This window comes from Syngnathus leptorhynchus, chromosome 20 (genome assembly GCF_054491065.1).
Source record: "Syngnathus leptorhynchus isolate UIUO chromosome 20, UIUO_Slep, whole genome shotgun sequence".
In the NCBI taxonomy this organism is placed as follows: domain Eukaryota; kingdom Metazoa; phylum Chordata; class Actinopteri; order Syngnathiformes; family Syngnathidae; genus Syngnathus; species Syngnathus leptorhynchus.
The window spans coordinates 2,686,212-2,710,267 of record NC_141214.1 but is presented as its reverse complement, the minus strand read 5'-3'; the positions used below and the strand labels follow the sequence as shown (position 1 = coordinate 2,710,267).

At 44.0% G+C, this 24,056-nt stretch overlaps 3 protein-coding genes across 3 annotated transcripts in view; 2 read left to right on the top strand and 1 right to left on the bottom strand.

Moving 5' to 3' along the window:
- Positions 1-14,242: 14,242 nt before the first annotated feature.
- On the top strand, positions 14,243-16,047 carry dlx6a (distal-less homeobox 6a). The gene is made up of 3 exons (XM_085900897.1): positions 14,243-14,761; positions 15,156-15,349; positions 15,433-16,047. Exons 1-3 carry the CDS (start codon positions 14,455-14,457, stop codon positions 15,670-15,672), a joined length of 741 nt encoding a protein of 246 aa, XP_085757023.1. The 5' UTR covers positions 14,243-14,454; the 3' UTR covers positions 15,673-16,047.
- Positions 16,048-18,873: 2,826 nt separating this feature from the next.
- On the bottom strand, positions 18,874-20,386 carry dlx5a (distal-less homeobox 5a). Its single transcript, XM_085900887.1, has 3 exons — positions 19,913-20,386; positions 19,610-19,794; positions 18,874-19,404 (listed from the first exon to the last, which is right to left on the bottom strand). Exons 1-3 carry the CDS (start codon positions 20,262-20,264, stop codon positions 19,087-19,089), a joined length of 855 nt encoding a protein of 284 aa, XP_085757013.1. The 5' UTR covers positions 20,265-20,386; the 3' UTR covers positions 18,874-19,086.
- A 1,318-nt stretch (positions 20,387-21,704) lies between these two features.
- The window catches only part of ago2 (argonaute RISC catalytic component 2), a 27,125-nt gene continuing 24,773 nt past the window's right edge, over positions 21,705-24,056 (top strand). Inside the window, exons 1-7 of the mRNA XM_085901391.1 lie at positions 21,705-21,925; positions 22,813-22,860; positions 22,930-23,110; positions 23,184-23,304; positions 23,366-23,547; positions 23,673-23,809; positions 23,891-24,025. Of these exons, the coding sequence (XP_085757517.1) occupies positions 21,907-21,925; positions 22,813-22,860; positions 22,930-23,110; positions 23,184-23,304; positions 23,366-23,547; positions 23,673-23,809; positions 23,891-24,025 (823 nt within the window). The 5' untranslated portion in view covers positions 21,705-21,906. The remainder of the gene's footprint in view (positions 21,926-22,812; positions 22,861-22,929; positions 23,111-23,183; positions 23,305-23,365; positions 23,548-23,672; positions 23,810-23,890; positions 24,026-24,056) is intronic.

Genomic DNA, 24,056 nt, shown 5'->3' with positions numbered 1-24,056 from the left:
TTTATCTCATGTTTGCCGCGCACAAGTCTCCATTCATCAAGATGTCTGTCACGAAGAATTGAACTTTCATATTTTGTCCCCAAGTCCATCTGTCATTCCGAGCTGGAGGTACAGTTTGCCAACAGGCTAATGGTTCTTTAGGACAGCACAATCTGATGCCTGTCCTGTCTGGCCTCCAGGTAATCCTGTCCAAATCGGCGGCTTAGGCCTGCTCGGGCTTAAGTTGCATATTTTGTTTTTATCTGGACACTGCTGAATAATGCTATCAGCAGGGGAGAAATGAAATATGGGGGGTCCAACTGGCAGAGAGAGTTTGGGAACAATGATGCCTCTATATATACAGGTTATCTAAAAATGTACCATGGAAAGGGATTTTTAAAAGTCAATATAAATATGAAATGCTCACCACTCATTCATATTGGCATATGTTTGTTTTAGCTTTCATCATATTTTTAATGCTTAATTAATTGTATTATTTTTTGAATCTACATTTATTTTTTAAACTATTATTATTATTATTGCATAGGAAGATCTCATTTGTTTACATTGTTGTTGGCTAAGCCATTCATGCTGGGGAAAAAAAACGGTCAAAGCTCTCATGCATCGCGACCCCCAAAACATATTTTAATAAAATCTATTTTCAGCGATGTGTGCTAACAGTTTAATAATAGCGACGTGTCCGTGTTGCCGTGCCACGCTCCGTTCCCGTATGTGAAAGCACTCACACGCTCTCACCATAGGTGGTTACCCTCTCTGACAAAAGCACTCTAATTGGAAGTACCCATTATCTGCAAAGTCTATCCTCATGCCTGCATCATTAGCTTAACTTGTCCTTTGTGTAAAAAATCAGTTAATTCCAAAAAAAAATGTAGTCACGGTTCATGATGAATGCAAATAATTTTTTATTGACTCCTAACGGATTAGAGGTGAATTCAACAACTAAATTTGTTGCAGCACTGTAGTTTAGTTCCCATTTTTTAATAAATGATGATGTCAAGTGCGGGTAGGGTCAAAAGCATGCGGTGATTCATGCTCACCTTTCTTTTTTTAATCTTTTTTTTTGCCTTAACAGCTTGAAGTGCATCTTTTGTACTGTGACGTGTCCACGGATCATCCCCACAAAGAGGCCTTTGTGGACAAACACCTGAATTTGAACACTTTGGGGTCAAGTTCGCGTAGTCCCGAACAGCTATATCTCCTCCCTTCTTTATCTTGGTTGTCGGCGTCCTATTTTAAGAAGCTAATTACAGATTGTTGCTGCCTACATATCTATCATCGCTCTCCTTTGTCTCACTTGGAGACACTCCTACCTCGCTCCCTTGTTATGTGCATGTTCCTCCTACAGTAGATGAATGACAAGACCTGCTCTGCTCTTCTTGGACGACCGTCACACCCTCTCATCTGTCATCTCAGTGCAGCCGGCAGAGATGCAAATGAGAAGATGCCAGAGGTGCCTCTGACAGCTCACCTCTCTCTGGCTCGGTTCAGCCGGGTAACGCTAATTATGTGCTTTGAGTTTTGCGGGCGAACAAATGTTGGAGCGTGAGCTTTCGGAACGGACCGAATAAGTGTGAGACTAAAGCTGAATAAGAAAGAGCGTATTGATGTAGCCCCCGAATGTCAAGCAATCTTCTCCTCATTGTTGATTTTTGACTCTGACTGACTCTATGTGCACAAATTGCTGGTATGGAATCCCACGCGTCTAATCCCCCGCATGTGGCCATCCCAAAGCCCGGAAAAGTCTGTGATTGGTCTGATTGATAAATGAAGCCCTCCGTATGGTTTTGGGGAAGGGGGCCTCAGCGGGGTCTGGACAATGTACAGGAAACCTGGGACAGCTACTTATTAAGTAGTTAGGGCTTCAAGACATGGCTGCAGACAGCCAATGCTGGTGGTCACCTGGCCCGCTTTCTTTTTTTTGGCATCCTTCAGCCATCCGTCAGGTCTTGGGACACGGTCCACTCTGTTGCTCTGAGGTCAACAGTTGTGTGTTTGCTCAGCCTGGTCATTATTGGACTTTTATCAACACCATTGATATAAAATGTGAGTTGAAATGCAGTTTTTAGAAACAATTCAAAATGTCATTGATGCATGTGCAAACTTAATGACAAAACAGCAAGGGAGGAATAATCATTTCTTTCTCTTGATTGCTTCTTCTCCATTGAATTCAAAAACCAATGTGCAATTTCTATTTATTTATACATTTCAGGGGGGGTTGAATGATGTAACCAAATGAGTTCTGAATAATTCTTGATTTTTGAATTTGGTGGCGAGATTTTGAACCCACGAAAGTTGCGTGCGACCGTTTTTAAAAAATGAATTTAGCAAGTCTTGTGAGCGGCGGGAAATAGATGACTGTTTTATTTTAAGAAGTCACTACCTTCCCGCCATATGTGCATCATCACGGCTTGATTGTCGCTGACCTCGGCTGATTAAACTGGTAAAAAGGGCAGCCGCTGGTGCAGCTGGCCGTCTGGCTGTCCGGGGCCTCGGTGCAACGGGGAGGAGAAAGCCTAGCGTGACCAGAGCGGCCACATCGTGACCCCCCGCCCGACACGCTCCCGGTCTGAGCACTGTGCTGCACTTGTTCCCCCCCGATGGAAACAAAAGAGTGAGGAACTTCCCCAGACCTTCATTTGGGGATGTTTGGACAAATCGGAGCCCACTTTGGCCCGCAATGAAGCGTGCCATCACGGTGGTGGGAATTTATCTCCAAAATGTGCCTTTTTGTGAGAAAATCTCTTGGACTAGCTGGTAAAGCTCACTCGTAAGATTTTTACTGGTACTCGGAAGCCTTCCGTACACAAATGTTTTATAGAAGAGATGACTCATAGTTTCGCATTAGCGCGCGTTTGTTTGTTGTTATTTTGGTGGCCAGCAAGTCAAATAAAACAAAGGGGAACCATTAGTGAAGCTTACGAGCATTTTAGTCGAAGAAACATCTGAAAGTGAACAAAACAAGCCAGTCCTCCGCTCTCATCGTTGCGGTTGTGTGCAATTACTGTGAAATGCGATGGCCGGCTTTCAAGGAAAGTTAAAAAAAAGTCAGCAAAATAGGTTTTTTAACAGGAGCGGCATTGGGCGTAGTTACATCAAGCCAACTTGTCCGATGACAAATTGTCCCGCGGCGGGACAGGATGCTTCAGCCAGCTGGTTGGCCCCCATCGCCGGCTTGATTGATGGTGTTGATGTTCTAAATCGGCCGCCAAACGTACAGCATTTGTAATAGCGTGGCTGCAGATTGGCCCTGAAGATAGTAGGAAGAGGGGGAAACTAGCAGGGGAAGCGAGGAGGGGAAAAGGACACGTTCCCATGCATGGGAGCAAAAAGCACATGGACACAGTGATGCCTTCACTGACACACATTGTACGTTTACATCAGCGTCTATCTGGTCATCACGGGGGTCATTGCTCGATCACGGAACATATCGGGGGGCTTACGGTAATTACGGCGGGAGCTCCTTTATCATACTTTGAGCTCTTTTGGCTTTGATCAAGCGCAACTCTTGTGGACGTGCTTCTCCACGCACGCAAAAGGGGAAAAGCGGGGCATTGCACGTTTGTATTGGATTCTTTCCATCTCAGCTTTTCTAAGACTTCTTTTGTCTCGCTGTTGCCACATTACAAAATTGCATAGAAAATAAGCAGCCGACTTCATGAGCATTTGATCATTTGAGCTGAGAATGCCATGTGTGTGCAAGATTGCCCCAAAAAGCTATTCCATTGTTTATTCTATCAAATTAGAAAATCAGTTCATGAAAACACAGTCATCAATGCGCACAATGTTCATAATAATGTTGTGAAAGTCTTTGCTTCTCTTGCTGATAGATTCGTCTTCTTAATAAGGTCTATCAAGGGAGCATAATGGCTTCTTCTTTTTTTTTTTTAAAGTCAGACACATGTTGGCCCAATGTCTATCTAGCCCAGGGGCGTCTGCGCTGACATCATGAATTAGTCGCATTGTCTCCCATGTGACATAAATCCTTCCGATGTGTTGGGCAACCTCTGATTGGTTCATCATTCCCAACTATTTCACACATATCATCCACTTTGTCGACTTTTTACCCTTGGCAGGCAAAGGCACAAATGACAGAGGCAGAGCAACTATGTTGTTCACCTCCCTTGTCTGCACACACACACAGAACATAATAGTGAGGTAACCACAGGCTTTTTCTCGACTGCGTGCGTGTGAATCTCCTTCTTATCTCTCGCTGCCTCTCCTCCTCTCAGATCTTTCAATCCCACCATGATTTCCCAGCCCTCCACTTACTTCATTGTGCTGAGAAACACAAAAATAAAAGACACACAACTCGCCTTGTCGTCTTTCTCATCCTAATAAGCATCTCCGCCTTTGATAATTACACGTTGGGCCCCGCCGCATGAGTCGCTCGGCGGCGAGGACGCCATCGACTCTGCCGTCGAGGTGAGCAAAATGCACCGGGGGACTGACAATGTTCTTTCTCGTTGGGGGGGGAGCACCTCCATCGTGCTTGGAAATGTTGTATTTCATTGAACGGACTGAAATGCAACTCCCATTTGTGTGGCCGGCTATCCTAATCTCGAGAGTGACAATCGGTGGCTTTGAGCAATATAGAAAAGCTCAGTGTGCGGGAACATCTGTTTTTGATTCTTCTCATTAAAAATAAAACGAACATTTACACCTATTTGCTCTCCAATGTTCGGCCGGCTCCGAGCGCCACAACATAAAGCCGCTTCTTTGGGAGCCAACTTCTAATTGATATTTTTTCCACAAACATCATCCAGTTTTGCAAGGGCCTTAAATCTTAATCATTGCCGTTGCTCTCGACTAGACATGACATCATGCGTGGCAACAGGTAGCCCGGTTTGTTCCACGGCTATTTAATCACGGAGATTGCCATCAGAATGGCTGCTGAGCTGCCACTCCTCCAATGAAAGATGGGATGCAACGGACTTGGAATAACATCAACAGGGATCACCGAGAAGCAAAAACAGGGACAACGTATACGCGTCGCCCCCCCCCCGACTTGGATGTCGTGGTGTCAGCCAGTTATTCGGCTAATCCTAAACAGATTGGCCGCAGAAGAAAAGCCTCAGCCGGGCCGGCTCCTTGCAGAACGCCCATTAATCGACAGCACATGGCGATAAGTTATGGAAGGCATTACGGGCCTTGCGGTGCATGTGGTCCGTGAGTTTGTGCAATGACGATGTCGCGGCGTGACGTGCTACAACACTGGCCCAAATTCCAAATTGGGACATGTTTGAATATTGCCAAAACTGTACGCTGCAATATTATGAGGGCAAGGCAATTTGCTCAATCTCTGTGTCTGTTTGGATCGTGGCATGGCCCGAGGCTCCGACCTCTGAAGCCCGACTCTCTTTCATGCAAATGTGCATGAATTGAACATCCTTTCCGAGGGGAACACACACACACACACATATATGTGCAACAAAGCACTCACCTGCTCCTTCAGTACGTGCCTCAGAGTTATTACCGGACATATGTCATCGAGCCAGCCGTGTTAATTGAGGTTACCTTAAAAATGACGGTGATATTTATCAGGCAACAATTTTTCCGCGCAATGTCATGTCAGCGCATTAGCATGTAAAATAGTTTGGAGTCGGGGAAATGGTAGCACGCCGCTCTTGGAGATAATTTCAGTGCCACCTACATTCTCAGAGATGAATCTTATTTGTTGGAAGTGATGAGCGTGACCCATCTGGATAAAAGTAGAACACTTGATCATTTCAGTGAGGCTGAATATCGCATGTATAGAAAATGCATAAATGCGATCGAGCTCCGATTCGTGACAGGATAAATCCAATGCAAATCCACTAAACGTACTCCAAATAAACAGCAACAGGGTGGTCATTCTTTTTTTTTTTTTCTCCAAAAAGGCATCTCCTCAACACTGCGACGTATTCACCAGCGCCGCTTTGCACACATCTTTTAACGTCAGCATCCTGACAAGTGTGTTGACCTTGGATTATCGGGATGTTTGGGATTCACCAACCAAACCCGCAATCTGAGTGAGTGACGCTTTTGCAAAAGCTGCTTTCAGCTTCGGACCAACGTGGCTATTCTCACTAAATAAGACCGGAAAAGAAAATACAGTGAAGTAATTGGTGAGTGGAGTAAAAAAAAAAAAACTTTAAAAAAATCTACCAGACAGCTTTGAAATCGATTTTTGTCCGTGCATTGTATTTTCCTTCCACATGTTTTTTCTTGCGTATGTATAAAATGTTCCTGCTTGCAGTCAATTCACAGTAGTTGGCCCGGAGGAAAAGACGTTGTGGTTGGAGCGGCGGTGCCAACACCTCCTAGCATGGGTCCATGGAGATTACATTTTAAGAGCTTTTTAATGCTCATTAATACTTCTGGCTCCTCTGGGTTGGAGTTCTGTCTACTTCTCTGTGCGACTGGGCCAACAATACGAGAGACTACAAGACACAGTTTTTTGTTTTATTACCCTTTTTAATACAAGTGTAACAAATGAAGATGTGAATGCAAACCAATCATTGTGAATAGAAAAATGGATTTTTAATAGACATAGTACAAATTGGTCATATTACCTTCTGTTTTGTTGACATGTGGCAATTGTACACATAGAATATCTGCTGAAGTACTCAAAAGCGACATTGCATCTTTTTGGGCAAAGTGCTATGTGGAAGTTTTATGGACCATTTGTGAACGCGGGATTTGGTTTTAAATTCCAGCTGGTGCGTTTCTGCAAAACCACAAACAAAATGTTGTTTTTTTTCGATACTTGTGTTTACGTATGACCTAAATGGACAAGTATGCAGTGAACACTTTTTTGGCAAGCGGTTTCTGCTCTTCTGGGAAGACGTTCTTCGGCGAGACGATTGCGTTCGGAAAGCTGGCTCGCAACCTCAATTCACCAAACTGTGAGATAATTGAAAGCTAATTCAAGTTATTCTAAAAAGTCTCATTTGTAGCACTTTATGCAGACTCAATCACTTGCGGTAACTTTTCAAAAACCGGCACGTTCCTCTGAGTGGAGCTGAGGAAGACATTTAAAGGCCCGAGTTGTGACACATAAGTGAAAGGCTGAGAAACGGCAAAAGGAAACGCTGATTTGTTTTGGCTGTGGAACACTGCGCCATACTGTGTAACAGCCTTGCAGACTTTGATGATGTACTGCGCCCGCCGTGAGAAAGGCAAAAAATGGTTTTGTGTGATCCTCAACCAGACATGCCCCCCCCACCCCTCCTTAAATAAAATGTTGGCAAATGTTATGAAGGGAGGGGAGGGCGACATTTCTGACTGCGACTCATAAAGCATTTTTTTTTTATTTAAATTGGCGTGCTCCCATTATTTGTTCACGGGGGCTTTGAGTCAGTCAAGGCAAATGTGTTCCAGTGTGAGGGGAGTCAGACAGAGAGTGATGGGGAAGGAAGGGGGATGAACTGTTGCCAGGTGTCAGCCGTTGCCATGGCATTCCATCGGGCGACTCCGTTGCGACTCATCAGTGCTGCCGGCGGCGGCGACGGAGGAACCCAAAGTGCCTCTACAGCACTGAGCTCCCATCCAGGAGCATACACAAGAGTATATCAGATCATCTGATTGGGTGGTGCACGAACGACAGGAGGGCCGTTAAGAGTAATGTACTTGTAAAATCAATTTCATGTATATAGATGGCTGTGAATGCAAATGCTTGTGATGGTATCAAGACAAAAAAAAAAAAAAGGACAGAAGAGAACAAAATGGAAATCCTTCTTTTTAACCAGCTCAAAGTTTGTTTTGGCCTCCTCTGGGATCATCAACTTTTTTTGCTTGGAATTCCAAATGTCAATGACATTCTGTTCACGCTGCTCCGGCGTGATTACGCTCGCCACTGCCCATGGTTTTCATGAATATCACCTGAGATTGCGACAAAAGCAGCACGGCGGATACACAAAGCATCCTCGTCTTTATTCGCTCGCCTCGGGCGTGGAGCGGCTCAACAGCCCCTCGCCGGACGCAATTCTTAGCAACTGTTGCTACGTGTAACATCATTGAACTGCGCCTCTCGCTTGCTCTTCAAACACAAATGACTAATCCACGGCTGAGCACCCTGGAAGCTCTCGGCGCGGCCTCCGGAGCCGTTCCGCGGCCCCCGTGACCCTCTCCTGGATGTCTCCTCATTACTTGATAATGTATTCACGCTTACGCCCGGTAATGGGAGGAAGCGGCGAGCCGGGCCCAATTTGCTCTTCATTCTATTAACAAAACAGGCTCGGCTCGGGTGGGCTCGGCGGCGGAGCTTCGCCAACAAACCCGCCGGGCCGGGCCGGGCCGGGCCGCCGACACGTTTCCTGCAAAAGTGACGACAGGATAGAGACTCTCGGAGGCAGGCATCAGTGGGGTACCTCCGCCGGCCCCCAGGGGATGCTGTCATTATGCATGTTTGCAATCATGGGAGCTGAATACCCTGGCTGGAAGTGAGGAAGAGGAGCGGAGAATGAATGTTTCTGCTCCTCAGCTTTTCTGAAATGCATGCGCTATCATGGCAATGTTGTGTTTACCGCAGCGGGAGGCAAACACAGAGTCAGAGAGGAGAGGCGCGGAAACGCCGCCGCACACAGTAAAATGAGCAAAATACATATATTAGGTCTCTCTGTATTCAGCACACACAAGCTACGCAGAAAAAGGGAAACTCATTTGAATATAAATGGAAGACAGGCAGGGAGTGTGTGTCTTTATATCAGCGCTCATCCCTCTCTTTTTTTTTTCTTACCACCGCATGCATGAAAATATCCAACCCGAGGCCCGAGACGAGTTTAGCCGGGAAGTCAGGATGTCAGTGTTAATTTTCTTCCTGTTGCTAAGGAGACTCTCTCTCTCTCTCTCTCTCACACAGAGGCCTTGATTCCCTCCCCCATGGTCACTGCACTTTCAGTCAAAGAGGCTTTTCTCTTTCCCGAGTCTTCGCCGTGGTGCAATCAGACATTGAGGAGCATCTCGGCTGCTGCGTGGGCCCGGAGACCCCAACATCTGTGTTGTGTTGATTTCCATCGGGAGGGAGGGAGGATGGGATGTCTCCCCAGTGAGCGATTCAAAACAGCTACTTTAACACACAGCCAATCTTCTGCTGTCATTATCACGCTTGTGTTTTGCAGGGTGGATTATACGGGAGGAACACGCCCACGCCCAAAGCCTTTGGCACATTTTGCCGCATGGAAGCCACATGAGGGCCGGGACGTATTTAAATATTGCTTGACTTTTTGTGCAACTATGGTCACACTTTGCTCACTTTTGACTTTGCGGCAGTTGATTTGAAAGAACAAAAATCAAAGGCCTTGATGTTTGCGACGTTTTATTTTCTCTTGTGCATGAATGAATTTCCATTAGCTGTTTACATTCAAATGACACAAAGCAGATTTGAATATTCCTGACAGTTTTTCATCTGGATGCTCCACGCCTCATACAAAATGTCATCTCCACATTTACACAATCATGCACTCGGCCATCACGTGAAAACTGTTCGCTCGGAGACAAGGAACTAATGTCTTTTAAGTGAATACGTGTACCTGGAGGGCCCGGCACAAAATGACAGGGATTTCATTGCTGAATCCTTTTAGCAGGACATTGACACATGAACCAGGGCTAAAAAAAAAAAAAAAAAAAAAAATAGAGAGAGTGAGAAAAAACAAGAGCAGGAATGAAGCAGTGAAGGGTGGGAGGGAAAAAAAAAAGAGTAGACAACCAATTTGAGAGTAATGCAACTAAAAACTGACAAGTGTAATTTCATCCATCTGGGCCGATGTGTAAAAAGCGCTGGCCTGAACATTCCCCATTCCCCTCTGATTGATCTTCCCCGAGTCTGAAACACCTATTATTAGCCACCAGTCTAATAGCACCAGGATGGCTCGGCGCTCTCCCAGGGGCCAAATCTCCGGTCATCTGCCCCCTCACTCACCACAGCTGTGGAAGCCAAGGGGGAGGCAGAGGGGGGGAGGCTTGGAGCTGCCAAAGGGGGGGGGGGTGGAGGCGTACCTGTTGGGGGGGGGGAGAGAAAGTGGTTGAGCATTGGAAATGCACTTGGGCGGTAAAACAAATACAATGGAAGTCATACTTTTAGCACAGTTCAAATATGTCCATTTCTATTATTTATTTGTAAATATACAGTATATTTCATCTGGATGTTAATTCAGGGTCTCGCAAACACAATTTATAAGATTAACACCTTTTAGAATAATCAAAAATTCACTTAAATGACTCCATGCTTGAAAATACTATTAGAACACACACACACACAAAATGAATGATAAAAGGCAAAGTCCCAATACTCAATGAGAGCAACATTAAGCAAAAAACAAAAAAAAGCTAATCGCCCGCCTTGCCCTTTTTGGGGTGATTTTTTTTGGGCTGCATAAAAGGTCGGAGTCGGCTCTTCACTCACACTGATTGATTGGGCCCTCGGGTGAGGCCTAATGCATTTTCAAGGGCAATGATGACAATAATTGGCTACCTTCACTTCACCAAAATGGACAAAGTCCTAAAAATCCAACCACTCAACACTGACAGATCAGAAGTAACAAAAAAAAAAAAAGCTTCTATCCGCGCTTTACGGGGCACGGAATCATAATTATGATATTATGAGGCTACAGCTGATGGAAATGTTTCCACGGCTCGCATGTACATGAAATAATAAACACATTCTCTTAATGATTCACTTCCTAATGTTGATGAAATTTAATAAGTGGCAAATTAAATGGAATAACTTGGGAGCAAATATTTGAAAGCTGATACAAGTGTAGTTTCACGAAGGAGGAGATTGTTGGCCTTTAAACAAAGGTGAAGCTATCGCCTGACAAAGTTGGAGCATGAGAAACAGAGCAGTGCCTTTCAGCAGGTGTGACGTCCTTTCTCTTTGCTTCTTTTCCACTTCACTTCACATTCTTTAGCGCCTCTATACTTTGCAGTGCTGTGCTGAACATTGCACTTCCTTCTGCAGGGCCACTTATTCCAAGTCGACAACTGTTTTTCCTTTTTTTAATATTTCAGAAAGGAGTAGTAAGCTCCTGAGGCTTCCTGATTTTCAAATTGCATTGTATGAAATGCTATCACAACATAGGTGTCATTAAATGAAGTAGTTCTAATATAAACAAAAGAGACTATTTTAATCTTAGTGGGGTTATCTGGTAACAATCAAATTAAATAAATACTTTGGGTGTTTTTTCCTCATGATTCCAGTTTCTTGTATAAAATCGCCATTGATGCATGCCAGCTAATAATTTCTAGTTGTCAGATCTTCTTCATCGTTCCACCGCACCACTACCTCCTCCACTGTCTGCACGTTGAAAAAGGTCCTCCAATTATTCAAGCTGGCTAATGAGTGCATGTGAAGGAGGCCTGGGCCTTGGCAACATTAGAGGCCAAGCATGTCATTTGCAACATCTGGTGTCATAAAAAAAAGTGAAGGGGTAGGGAAAAAGAAAAAGGTATCTTTGTTTGCTCCTCTTTGTTTACAATGGGATTCTTTTTTTTTTTTTTTTTAATTTCACACAAATTCATCGCAACGGCTTTCAAACAGGAAAATGGAAATGTTGCTTCTGCCCTCTATTTCAGCGTCCTGGCAACAGAGCAATTTTCTATCATCAGGGATAAACGGCTTCGAACAGTACATTCTGGGAAAAAAAAGAAAGAAAATAAAAAAAGAAGTCCGTGATTGCTGCCCTTCCTGTCTGTTATCTAGCGACCAAATTCTCTCCTTCATAGCGACCACTGTGCTGCTGCACATAATAACGTCGTGGATTACATCGAAAGTGGGAAAGGGGTCCCATACCGTGCAGCGCGCATTTTCTAAGAACATATTCCATTACTGACCCATATTTCAAGATATATTTCTTCCTCTTTTTTTTTTTTTTTTGCACTCTGTGGCTTAAGCAAAATTGAAATGAAATCCACGCGCGCACGCTTTTGTTTGTTGTGGTCATCACGTGAACGCGCACACCTGCACCACGGACATGATATGGCAATAATACATAATGCATATAATTTTCCACACACAATTTATCTTCGTGTTTCATTCAGTCAACAACACATCAAACGTTTGCATCAGTGCGTAATTTCTGTGCGTAAAAGCGGTGCGCCACCGTTTGGCGTGAAACGGCCGCCGCGCTTTTGCGACTGAAGCAGAAGGCGTGTGGCGTGCGGCCGGCGTGTGTGTCTTCGACGCCTTCCTGGCTGTCTATGACACACTAGTGGGGGACATCAAGTCTCATAAATGCCTCCCGGTCTCTCGGGCCGGTCCCCTTTCCACCCGGAGCCAGTCAAAGCCACAGTCACACTATTCTCGTGGAGCCGCAGCTCCCAGTTAACGCACACATATGATTTACACGTGGGGAAGAAAAGACGCGCCGTGTCAAACAGCAAAGTAGGAAAAATATTTGACTTTAAAACACCGACACTGTAGCGATGTTTTAATTTTTTTTCCACCCCAAAGCAGGTGGGGTATGGGGGGGTGGGAGCTTGATAAGTGATTTTAAAAGAGTCATTCATCAGTGTTCATAAGACAGACCACTTATGTTAAACAACCATTGATTGAGCTGTGGGTCAATCATCTACTTTCGGGAACTAAGTGATTTTTTTTAAAAAAAATTTTACATGTGAAGTTGATCATTTTGGTCGTTTTGGTGAGCTGAAAATTGAGAATATAATTAACACGTGAACTCATTTGATAATAATAAACGTGTCTAATGTTCTGAAGTAATATTTGTAAAATATTCCGCACTCTCTCGCCTAATGCGATAGGCGGTCTCTTAATGAGCCCTGGTAGGGTTCTAAATTTCTAAAACAACAAGGTGCACCCGTTCAATATTTATACTCATATCTAAAATATACTTGGCTATTTAAAAAAGAATATGTTGAAAAGACAAGAACTACATGAGCAATAAAATGAGCAACATCACAAAACGAACTTACCTTTACCCCTCCTCCCATATTCTTCGATTTAATTCCAATGAATAAAATAAAAATAGGTTTAAAAATAAAGCAATCCACGTTCTTGCAGCATTCCCCGCTTCATGTATGCTCCTCTCCTGCTCTGCAGCTGCTGTAAAAATGATTATGCGGCAGCCGGCTTGTTGCACTTTTAAATCGCACAAAAGTAAATAACAACCGTAGTTGACGATAATAGCAAGGTAGCAAGTTCTTGTTAGACGGAAAACTAAACGCCGCGTTGAGACGAGCGTTCTTGATAAGAGGATAATTGAGGCGACACTGGCGTGTAATTAGGGTATAATTTATACTATATCCACTTTTATTCCAGCCTCCCAAAATACAGCCAGTTCACCATCATTACGGGGAATTGTTCTAAATTTTATGGCTGCAATTTGAGTAAAGTGTGCTCGCTAATCAAATAGGTCTTCGCACTACCTTGACTGAACGTAATTACAGTATTTTCGTGGACTTTTTTTTTTTTTATGATGCTTTAATGCTATTCACTCTGCAGGGGGGGGTGTAGAAAATTGTGTGTTTTTTGTAATGATGCAAAATGAAATATGATTTTGCAGAGGTGATTTTAAGCCTCATCTCAGGGTGGGAAAAAACACTGGCACATTATTTTGGAATGACGAGTTGCATATGGGGATGTTATTATTCTTAATATAATTATTAGTTGTGCAATGTGCCTGTTTTGTTTCAATAGTCAGAGCAAACTGATGGGATCAATTGTTATAGTAAACAGAGGAGGGCTGCAAAAAAAAAAAAAAAAAAAAGGGGGGAGGGAGAATCTATTTCATGATAATTGTTAGGGGCAGTCCAAACACGCAGTAGAAATAAAATGTCTAAAAATCGAAATCGCTTGGCTGGAATAGAGGCCCTTATTCTATATAATATCCGGATATGACACATATTTTTCCACATAACCTATATGCATGTCCTAATTGGTTTAAAAGGAGTCAAGCAAGAGTGTGATGTGATGGGGAGGGAGAAAAAAAAAAGCAAATATGTGTTGCTCGTGCACAATAATGCGCCTCCTCGTGCGTAATTTGGGTGTTTGGGTTGGGCAGAAAAAGAAAGTGAAAAGCGATAGGGCTCATCTTGTCTGTGGGAATTAGGCGTCGTTCCCATCCCGTATTATTCCCCCCCTCGTAGTTGTAGTCGGAGCTGGTTAGATGGGTTAACTCCAACTCAAGTCTCCGTCAAGCGCACAGCCCTGCATGATGACGTCGCCCCCGGATGACCAATAGGAAGGCGCTGCCCTTTGGAGACAAACCATTTTACTTGTAGTGTCTGCACCAAGTCTGCAAGCAAGGGCGTAATTTTAACAGTAAAAATCTTCCACCTCTTCTCGCCTACTTTGACTGAGAATGATCACGGGACGTGGAGATTAAAGTCGCTGGTGGCGGGCAAAGCGGGACCTTCTCGGGGAAAAGAGCAGCGCGCATGCAGTAAAGAGAGAGAGAGAGAGGACGCCGATTCGGTCTTGAGAGAAAGGGGGGGTGAGTGCTCTCAAGGCAGAAAAATTCGATGATGACCATGACTACCATGGCTGACGGTCTGGAGGCGCAGGACTCGTCCAAGTCTGCTTTCATGGAGTTTGGCCAGCAGTCCCACTCGCAGCAGAGCTCGCCGTCCATGGCTGGCTCCCACTACCCGCTCCACTGTCTCCACTCGGGAACGCACCACCACCAGCACGACAACACCGCCGCCTACCCGGCCGGGAACACCTACAACAGGTCCCTAGCGTACCCTTACGTGAGCCATCCGCACCACAGCCCCTATTTGTCCACCTACCACAACAACACGGGGGGACAGACGCGATTAGACGGCGCAGGTAAGACCAAAACCGCCTCTGTAATTTTTTTGGGGGTTCCTCCTAGCTCCACGCGTGCGTAAAAGCAGCCAAATAATTCGATTATGTTCTCAAGCCATCCTTTTATGTCGGACGTTTATGTCCTCCTCACCCCCCCCCCCCCCCCCCTTCCAAAATGAAACAACAACAGGGTGTGATCATCCGCACCGTGCAATCCCCACAACCACGCGAATAGAAATCAAGCAGCCTTGAATGTTGTAATTAGCATTTAATTGACACGTCATTACAGGCGATATCTGAAAAATGACAGCTTCCCGAAAAAAAAGCAGGGAGGGGGTAGGGGGGCCTCACTGTCACATGATATCGCCGATTTGGACGTGATTTTGAATGATAATTGCTTCTTTTTTTGTTGCAGAGCAGCAGAAAACGACAGTGATTGAAAACGGGGAGATTCGTTTTAACGGCAAAGGCAAGAAGATCCGCAAGCCCAGGACCATTTATTCCAGTTTGCAGCTGCAAGCGCTCAATCACCGTTTCCAGCAAACCCAGTACCTCGCCTTACCTGAGCGGGCCGAGCTGGCCGCCTCTTTAGGATTGACACAAACGCAGGTAGGACGAACGAGGTAGACAAATTCTGCATCATTATGATTTTATTTCTAATTGCACTGCAATCCCCTTTTTTTGGTTTGCAGGTGAAGATCTGGTTCCAGAACAAGAGGTCCAAATTCAAGAAGCTGCTCAAGCAAGGCGGCAACCCGCACGAAAGTGACCCCATGCCGGGTTCCATGACCCTCTCGCCGCGCTCCCCGTCCATCCCGCCCATATGGGACGTCTCGGCTTCATCCAAAGGAGTAAACATGGCAGCCAACAGCTACATGCCGGGCTACTCTCACTGGTATTCATCGCCGCACCAGGACTCCATGCAGAGATAGACTACGGGGAGGCCTCCGGATGCGGCCTGGAATTTAGGACCGAGGATATGGAGGGACTGGCATTTTTAAGAAACAAAAAAAAAAAAGAAACAAAAAAACATATATGACTGTACTGCTGTCGCCCGTCACCAAATATTGTCAGTGACATTTGAGCCAATTTGGGAAAAGACTGACTTGGCCCCCATGTGGACTTGTGCACTGCAATTTTTTTTTTTGTTGATTTGTTTGTTGTTGCAATGGTGTGTCTGTAAATAGAATCAACCACTTCACTTGTACATAGACTTTTTATGTCCTGTCAGATTGAGTAAACGGTGACTCAAAACATGCTCTGTGTGCTTTAAAAAAAAAAAAAATTGCAAACAATTCTCACTCATATTGGGCCAACACTGCATGCAAGAATCGCGACATGTTGATCTAAAGCATGAATGCACGAGCGAGGAAATGAACTTACCCTGCACCGCCGCTGCCTACATTCACCTCCAAAGACTCTCGCTGCATGCAGGTCATTCCACCCTCAATTATTGGAAGTATTGACAAAATGTTTTCTGCCGTTTCTCCGTCCTAATGCAGGCCGTTAAAAGCCAAGCTCTGTGGGATCGATGCCGAACAAAGCAGCCAGCTGCAGCGGCGTTCAATATGAAGGAGATATTTGGGACAATTTGCTGGCTTTTTATCCAAGTGAGCCTTTTTCCCCCTCTTTCTCATAAATGCAGGCATAATTAGGGTAATTTTTGATGTAGCCCGCTGATTACAGCGTTTTTACCGTCAAAGATAATTACCTGTAATTTTCTACCACTTTAATACTAAAAGGCATCTTTATTTTGGTTTGGAGGTAGCGCGGATGGAACAAAGGGGGCAAATTATTCCGTTATTCATATACAAATTGCCGAGAAGAGAGAGCGTCTGGGATATTATCTGAAATGACGACTGCATGGTGAAAAGGCTCCAGGCAGCTGTCAAAGTCGCGGATGCCCCACTGGCGCGCATTCAGGCTACCTGGGGGCAGCCCCCCCCCACCACCACCACCAAACACACACACACACACACACACACACACACACACACACAACAAGCCCTATACACCATATGACTTGCACACATGACAGACATCAACAAATTCCACAAAAATGATAAATAATATGCCACCCATTTATGATAGATAGATAGATAGATAGATAGATAGATAGATAGATAGATAGAGAGAGAGAGAGAGAGAGAGAGAGAGAGAGAGAGAATATTTTTTGCAAAATTTACAATTTATAGCTGTATATTTATGAATAAAATTGATATCATAATAGATCCATTTTTTTTCTTTTCCTTTTCCCCATTCCCAGCAGCTCAACATTGAAGGGCCTTAGCACTGATTGTTAGCATATAAATTGACGTATGCTACCGATGCGCCTGACTACATACATACATCGCCATAATACCTGTCAATCACTCATTCCGATTCAAGGAGAATCCGTGCAGAAACGTCTTACCTTCCTGGTGCTTTCTCAATATGACGCCACCCAAAAAAGGCGACGGCCGGTGAACACAGTCGGTAGCTCCGTACGCAAATCCAGGTGGGGAAAGTGTTTGCACACCGTGGTAAACTCTTATATATTGCCTGCAAAATTAGCTGTTATTACTGTCACTGTTTAGTGATGGCGAGCTGGGGAGAGAGGAAAGGAGGGGAAAAAAGGGCCCTCTGCAATCAGGAACCCTGCGCATCTTTGCAAATTATAGGTAATTGTCAATGTCCAGATTATGATAATAGGACCCTAATCCTGCATGGAGAATAATTATTGTGAAGTGTTACAGTTGGAGCTGTCCAGTAAAACTAACTGTCATTATTATTATTTTTTTTTAACTCATTTATGAAGTAAAAAAAAAATTGTGGGGTGTGGTATAGCTGAGTGGAAAATATTCGGTTGGGAATAAACGTACAGCTCTCCATTACTCGAGTGTGTTGCGTGTGCTGTGGAAATATGGTGGTGAGATTTATGATTTATAGGACGACCAACTCTATACCCGTCCATCAGATGTGCCGTGGGGAAATAGCCAATTTTATTGAATTTGTCCGAAAATTATTTGCTCGACAAAAAAAAAGAGTAAACGGCAGAACAATTATATTCCACTATATGGCAGAACGGTGAGCGTTTGCATTTTCTGAATATTAAATGTAAAATAAAAATATACATATACATTTAAAAAGAAGGAAAAAAAAGCCCGGAAGTGTTTTCATGGTCGATTTCAAAACATATTATCCACTATTATTATGGCTTGCCGTAGAAAACCTATATGGTTCAACACGAAGGTGGACCTTGCGTGGGTCAGTGAGTGGGTCAAATGCAACAGCGTGGGGTATTTTAATAAATGGGACTGAGGAAAAAAAAGAGAAGGGTGCATTGTATTTAAAAAAAACGCATAAACGAGCTTTGTGCGCATGCGCGTGGGAATTCAATTAGCTCCATTTCAAATGCTTAAATATGTCTTGTAAGCGGCAAGGTTTGTTTAGTGGTTTCACGGTGGCTCTGGCTGCTAATGACATGGTGACGCTGCGGAGGATTTCGCCTTCTTTTTTATTTTACCCGGAAGGTGGGCTGCGGCCGGGAGCGGCAGAGCTCTGGAGCCGGCCTACCCCCACAGGAATGCGGATTGTCTCAGATCTCCGTGCCGGTTTCCCCCACCACGACCCACCACCTCCCTCCGCGTCGCCCCCTCGCTGCCATTCAAAGCGTCTAATTGTAGGGGACACAAAGCGAGGGAGACTGCAGACTGTCTGTAAGCACGCACACGCAAAGAAAATACACATGCACACGCACACAATCTTTCTTGCTGTCGTGTGGAAAGCAACAGAATCAATAATAATGACAAATGTCCTGAGGAGAAATGTTCTAAAAATGTAGAGATATTAAAAAAAAAAATCTGCAATTCAAGCCTCGCTCTCCTTTGAAATTGCAATTTTAGTGTCAGATGTATGTTAACTTCATTTTTAAACCGTTGCAAATCCATAAAAATGGAAATATAGGACAAGGGCGTGCCAAGTGAAACATAATCTGAATAATTCATCTCGACACTGCTGTGATTTACAAGCATGTGATTTCAAAACGTCACCCGAGGCTTACAATTTGATGTTTGGGATATTATGCCGAATTTGACAGTGTAAATTGACAAGACGGAAAAATAAAATTGGACCTTGCAGAGTTCCATTGTCCATTTAAACGTTTAATAGTCTTCAAAAAATGCAATAAATTACATGCACACATTTACACATTTTACACCTTTCTTCTATGACTGTCAAATACATTGCATATTCCCCTGAAATGTCAACACGAGTCCCATAGAAGTTGTTGTTGTTTTTTTTAGAAAAAAAATAAATGAACAACTGTTTTTTTTTTTTTTTTTTTTGTGACTTTTTTTTTTTTTTTTTTAATATAACGTCCCCGCTCCGAGAGCCAACGAATGCTGTATCGAGTTGGGGGTCTGCAGGTGAGCGGCCACGGAGCTTCCGACCGAGGAGGGATACCACGACCCCGAGCTTTCCAAAAAGTTAGAGGCCGACGTGTTGAGGCTTTGTGGCTGCAGGCTGTGCGGCCTGGAGGGCCCATGTGTGTCCCACACGGCGGGGGACTGTGGTGAGTTGCACGCCATGGGGTCGCTGGAACTGGGGCTGTGTTCCGGGGGGAGCTCGCCGTTTTTCATGATCTTCTTCATTTTGGATCTCCTGTTCTGAAACCAGATTTTCACCTGGGGCATAGCAAAAAAAAAAAAAATCTACATTTGAAAATATTCACAGCGAAAATGATAATACAGATGTATCATGCAGAGGCGCAATGCAAAAGCGCGCGTATATTGCGCACGCAATTACATACTACATTTGTTTTTTCATCCAAATAAATCATAAAATAAAAATCCGCAAAATGACAGAAAATGATATGTGATTTAATCTCACCTGTGTTTGTGTGAGACCCAGCGAAGCAGCCAGTTCGGCTCTTTCGGGCAAGGCGAGGTACTGCGTGTTCTGGAAGCGCCTCTGCAGGGCAGCTAGCTGGAAACTGGAGTAGATAGTCCGAGGTTTCCGCACTTTCTTCGGCTTGCCGTTCACCATCCTCACCTCAGGCTCAGCAATCTCCTTTTCTGTATCAAATAAATAGCTTCATTTCATTCCTTATTTTCTCCATCAACGACTAATTCAATTCAACCCAAAATGATTTTGACTGCAAAAATAACCCAGCTCATGAAAAATAATTCTTACCTTGTGGACTCGGCTGAGCTCTGCTATAAGCACCAGCATACTGGTGGTAAACTGGAGTCGTGTAGGAGCTGTAGTCTGAGTAAGATTTGGTCGGAAAATTCCCAGCAGATGTGTTCACGCCCGGGTACTGGTACTGGTAGGCGTTGAGCGGCTTTCCGTACGAGGCTGAAGTGGGCGAGCAGTAACCGTGAGAGACTCCAGCGGCCGGACTGTAGTAGCCAGAATCCGTGGCGGTGGACTCAGGTAAAGTAGGAGATTCCTGGGAGGGATGATGCATGGTGGCGAGCTGGAAAGAAGTCTGGAAATTTGCTGCTTTGACACTCGGGATTCTCCGGTCAAATACTCCGCTCATACTTCGGAAGGGACGCTTGGAATTGTTCAATGTGTACAACAAAAAGAAAAAAATACAAAAGAGGCGTAGAGGCTCCAAAGTGGCATGGAAAACTACACTGACATTGTGGGAATAGTCTCGGGTCGTCGGGCTCTGTTGAAGACTGCAGCCAGGCGCGCAGCAAAGACTTGGTTAAATCCTAGACGCGCTCTTACGCACTGCAGGGAGGATCTGGTTCCATTGGCCAGGACACACACACACACACATGCACACAGACGCATACACGCTCACACAACTACACTCAATTCACAATGGTAGCTTCCTTATTGGAGGGGAACCACCCGGCCGTGTGGAAGCAATTCAACTGTTGGACATGTTGATTATTTGTACATATACAAACAGTATATATAGTATATAGAAAATTATAAAACCTATTCAACGGGTGTAAATATAATATTGCTACAAGGAAAAAATAATGGAACAAAAAAAATGCATCAGGTCCACATTACATTTTGTTTATTGATTTTTTTTCCCAGGATCAGTTTGTGCAGTTTCTCATAAAATAAAACTCCCACGCAAGCATGATAAGCAACCACATCATATTAACGCAGCCTTACCCATAATATTAAAATTGTAAACGGCTAAAATCACTGCCCAAATATGTTTAAATCCCAACAAAAGGTACTACTCGGAAAATAAGGATGACATGCGGTGGTAAACAGCGGCGACTAGTGTGCAACTTGTGTTACTGCCTATGGCCTCACAGACCCGGATGTCACATATATTTAAACGATAGATGTAGAAGCACGGCTAAAATTGAAATTTTATTGTGTGGATCACACTTTTGCTCACATTGTTAGTAGGAGTCGTTATTTTGTCGCAAATACAATCGGTACATGTTTCAAATACTGTATACGGTACTACATCCGTACTGATCGCCAGGACCCGGAAATACTTTTCGGTGAAAGCGCGCCATTCTCGCTCCCCGGAATCATATGCAGCACAGTGAGTTTATTATACTGTATACGTCTTAATAAATTGATGATATTAACTTGGTGGTTGTAAAACTATTACATAAGACGTTAAATGATGTTAGAAAAATCACAAAATTTGCTTTTGTCGCTTCATCTATGACAAGTGCGTCGGGCGTCATCAGATGAATCATCAAGATAGTTCCCCTCCCTCTCCTGCGAACACAAACGTAAACGCTCCTCTTACAAATGTAAATATCCATCTATCCATTTTTAACACTACTTATCCTGTTCAGGGTCGTATAACAATAAATTGATGTATATATAGCACAATAAGAAACTGAAAAAAATGTGTAGTGATGGAAGACAAAACAGATCCGCATGCGAAAAACGCAACAGGTCGCGCCAAAGAGGGCGTAACCGAAGCCGGAAGTAAGCACAAGTGTATGCTCTACTCACCGAGCTCTTTACCATGCTAGCTTCGCAATCAGCTACGGTTTTGTGAGTTGGGGGGATGGGGCCGTGCCGAGGATGATCGACTTTGAATATTTAGCAAATATAACAATTTCCCAACTTATATTCCCTTATTTTGTACCGAACTACTTTTCCGTCACGCATGACTTTCGGTTGGAAGTCACCAACTTGAAGTGGAGTATTTTTACGCCCACGACAGTGGTTTAAAAGTCGACAAAATGTATCCCACTGCTGGAGGTAAGTGGGACGAGCTAACACGAGCGTCAGCTAAGTCACAGCTACCAAAAAATGAACACAACCGTCAAGATTTTCGGCTTCTACTCAACAACGAGTGAAATTATTAGCTTTTTGTAAGGAAATAGTTCATACAAAATGTTGAATCTCGGCTCAGTATTACGTGCAACAGTAATTGAAGAGCAAGCTTAGCGTGCAACAACAAGCTGCTGTTAGCCAAGTTAGCTTCGAGCCTCGTTCGTTCTCCCAAACTTAAAGTCTTTCAAATCTAGTTTGAGACTGGATGTTTAAAAAAGTATTGTAATTATTCGTACGTGTAACATTAGTTAGTGTTTACCAGATCGTTTATGATGTTTGTGTATCGCCGATAAACTTGGTTTGGGGGAATATTTAGCGCCTGATCGTGCCATCTAATCTCATCACCAATTTTAGCTGAGGCAAAGATGTAAATACGCTTGTGCTCTATACACTTTCGTTAACCCATCTGTCGAAGCAGTGCGTGCATTTTCTTTTTCTAAATAAACGTTTGCTGTAATAGGCTACATTGAAGTTAAGTTGACCTAATTAGTTTAGACCGGTTCTGCTTCATGCGATCCATTCACACCTTCATTGTTATCACGACTTGCAAGTGTTTTTTTAGTTGTTTGACAATGTTTGTAAATGCATAATTTGTTGGGCATTACTTTGACATCTTGACTTCGCTATTATCTGGAGGGGAATGGGTGGCTCCCTCTTCTTCAGATTAACAGCTTGCTTTAGTCCTTCTGGCTCCGTATTGATAAGCTATCATTTGAAGAGGACAATTTTAAATATGGGACATATGCTACTCCAAACAACCAAACAAAACTCTTGTTTTTTGGGTGTAACATTGTTTTTCCCCTCTTGTTTAGCTACAGAGATGTTTGAGGGGCCTCGTTCCTCTGGGTCAGCCAGCTCTGGTAAGTTCCTTTCAGTGCAAGTTGTAATATTTTATGAACTGTCATTCTAACTGTTGCTTTCTGTTGTAGATCCACCGTCATCCCCAGTGCCAGAATATGTGTTCAAGCCACCCTCAAGGCCCGACTTTGGCACCATGGGCAGGACAATCAAGCTTCAGGCCAATTTCTTTGAGATGGAAATCCCCAAACTGGAAGTGTACCATTATGACATTGACATCAAGCCAGAGAAATGTCCCCGGAGGGTCAACCGGTACGTGCGAGTTTGTGCTGGCTTGCTTTCAATAATATTGTCAAAAAATAATTTGTTTATCCCCCATCCTCAGTGAAATTGTGGAGCACATGGTCCAGCACTTTAAAACTCAGATCTTTGGGGATCGAAAGCCGGTGTATGATGGCAGGAAGAACTTGTACACTGCCATGCCCTTGCCCATCGGCAGAGACAAGGTACGTCAGTTTGTCACAATGGTGTGACTTGCAAGAATTTATTCCTTCATATCCTCCGCAGGTGGAACTCGAGGTGACCATTCCAGGGGAGGGCAAGGACCGCAGCTTCAAAGTATCCATCAAGTGGGTGTCGTGCGTTAGCCTGCAAGCCCTGCACGAGGCGCTGTCAGGGCGGCTACCCAGCGTCCCCTTTGAGACCATCCAAGCTCTGGATGTCGTCATGAGACATTTGCCCTCTATGAGGTATTTCCCAAAATGTGATTTCCATGCTCAGAACCTCGATCGTGGTGGAATTTCTTTAATTTGTGATCAGTGTGGGCAAAATGCTGTACAGTATCCCTTGATTTTATTTTTCTTTGTCTTCCTAGGTATACTCCAGTGGGTCGTTCTTTCTTCACTCCCTCAGAAGGCTGTTCAAACCCGCTGGGTGGTGGCAGAGAAGTGTGGTTTGGCTTCCACCAATCTGTCAGACCTTCGCTTTGGAAAATGATGCTCAATATTGATGGTAGATTTCTGTCATTGACCCAGTCATTTTTCTGTATGTAACTTCTGAATGAATTCCCTTTCATTTTTTTTTGCCATGCAGTTTCAGCCACGGCGTTCTATAAAGCTCAGCCTGTAATTGAATTCATGTGCGAGGTCTTGGATTTCAAAAGCATTGAAGAACAACAGAAGCCATTAACAGACTCTCAAAGAGTTAAATTTACCAAAGAAATTAAAGGTAGTGTGCCCGTTTTGTTTGCATATTTTTC

Coding starts and splice junctions, on each gene's coding strand:
- dlx5a (XM_085900887.1), bottom strand. CDS start 20,264: ATGAGCGGAGTATTTGACCGGAGAATCCCGAGTGTCAAAGCAGCAAAT. Junction 19,795..19,912: donor AGCTCAGCCGAGTCCACAAG/GTAAGAATTATT, acceptor TATTTGATACAG/AAAAGGAGATTGCTGAGCCT. Junction 19,405..19,609: donor TGGGTCTCACACAAACACAG/GTGAGATTAAAT, acceptor GCTATGCCCCAG/GTGAAAATCTGGTTTCAGAA.
- dlx6a (XM_085900897.1), top strand. CDS start 14,455: ATGATGACCATGACTACCATGGCTGACGGTCTGGAGGCGCAGGACTCG. Junction 14,762..15,155: donor GACGCGATTAGACGGCGCAG/GTAAGACCAAAA, acceptor TTTTTGTTGCAG/AGCAGCAGAAAACGACAGTG. Junction 15,350..15,432: donor TAGGATTGACACAAACGCAG/GTAGGACGAACG, acceptor TTTGGTTTGCAG/GTGAAGATCTGGTTCCAGAA.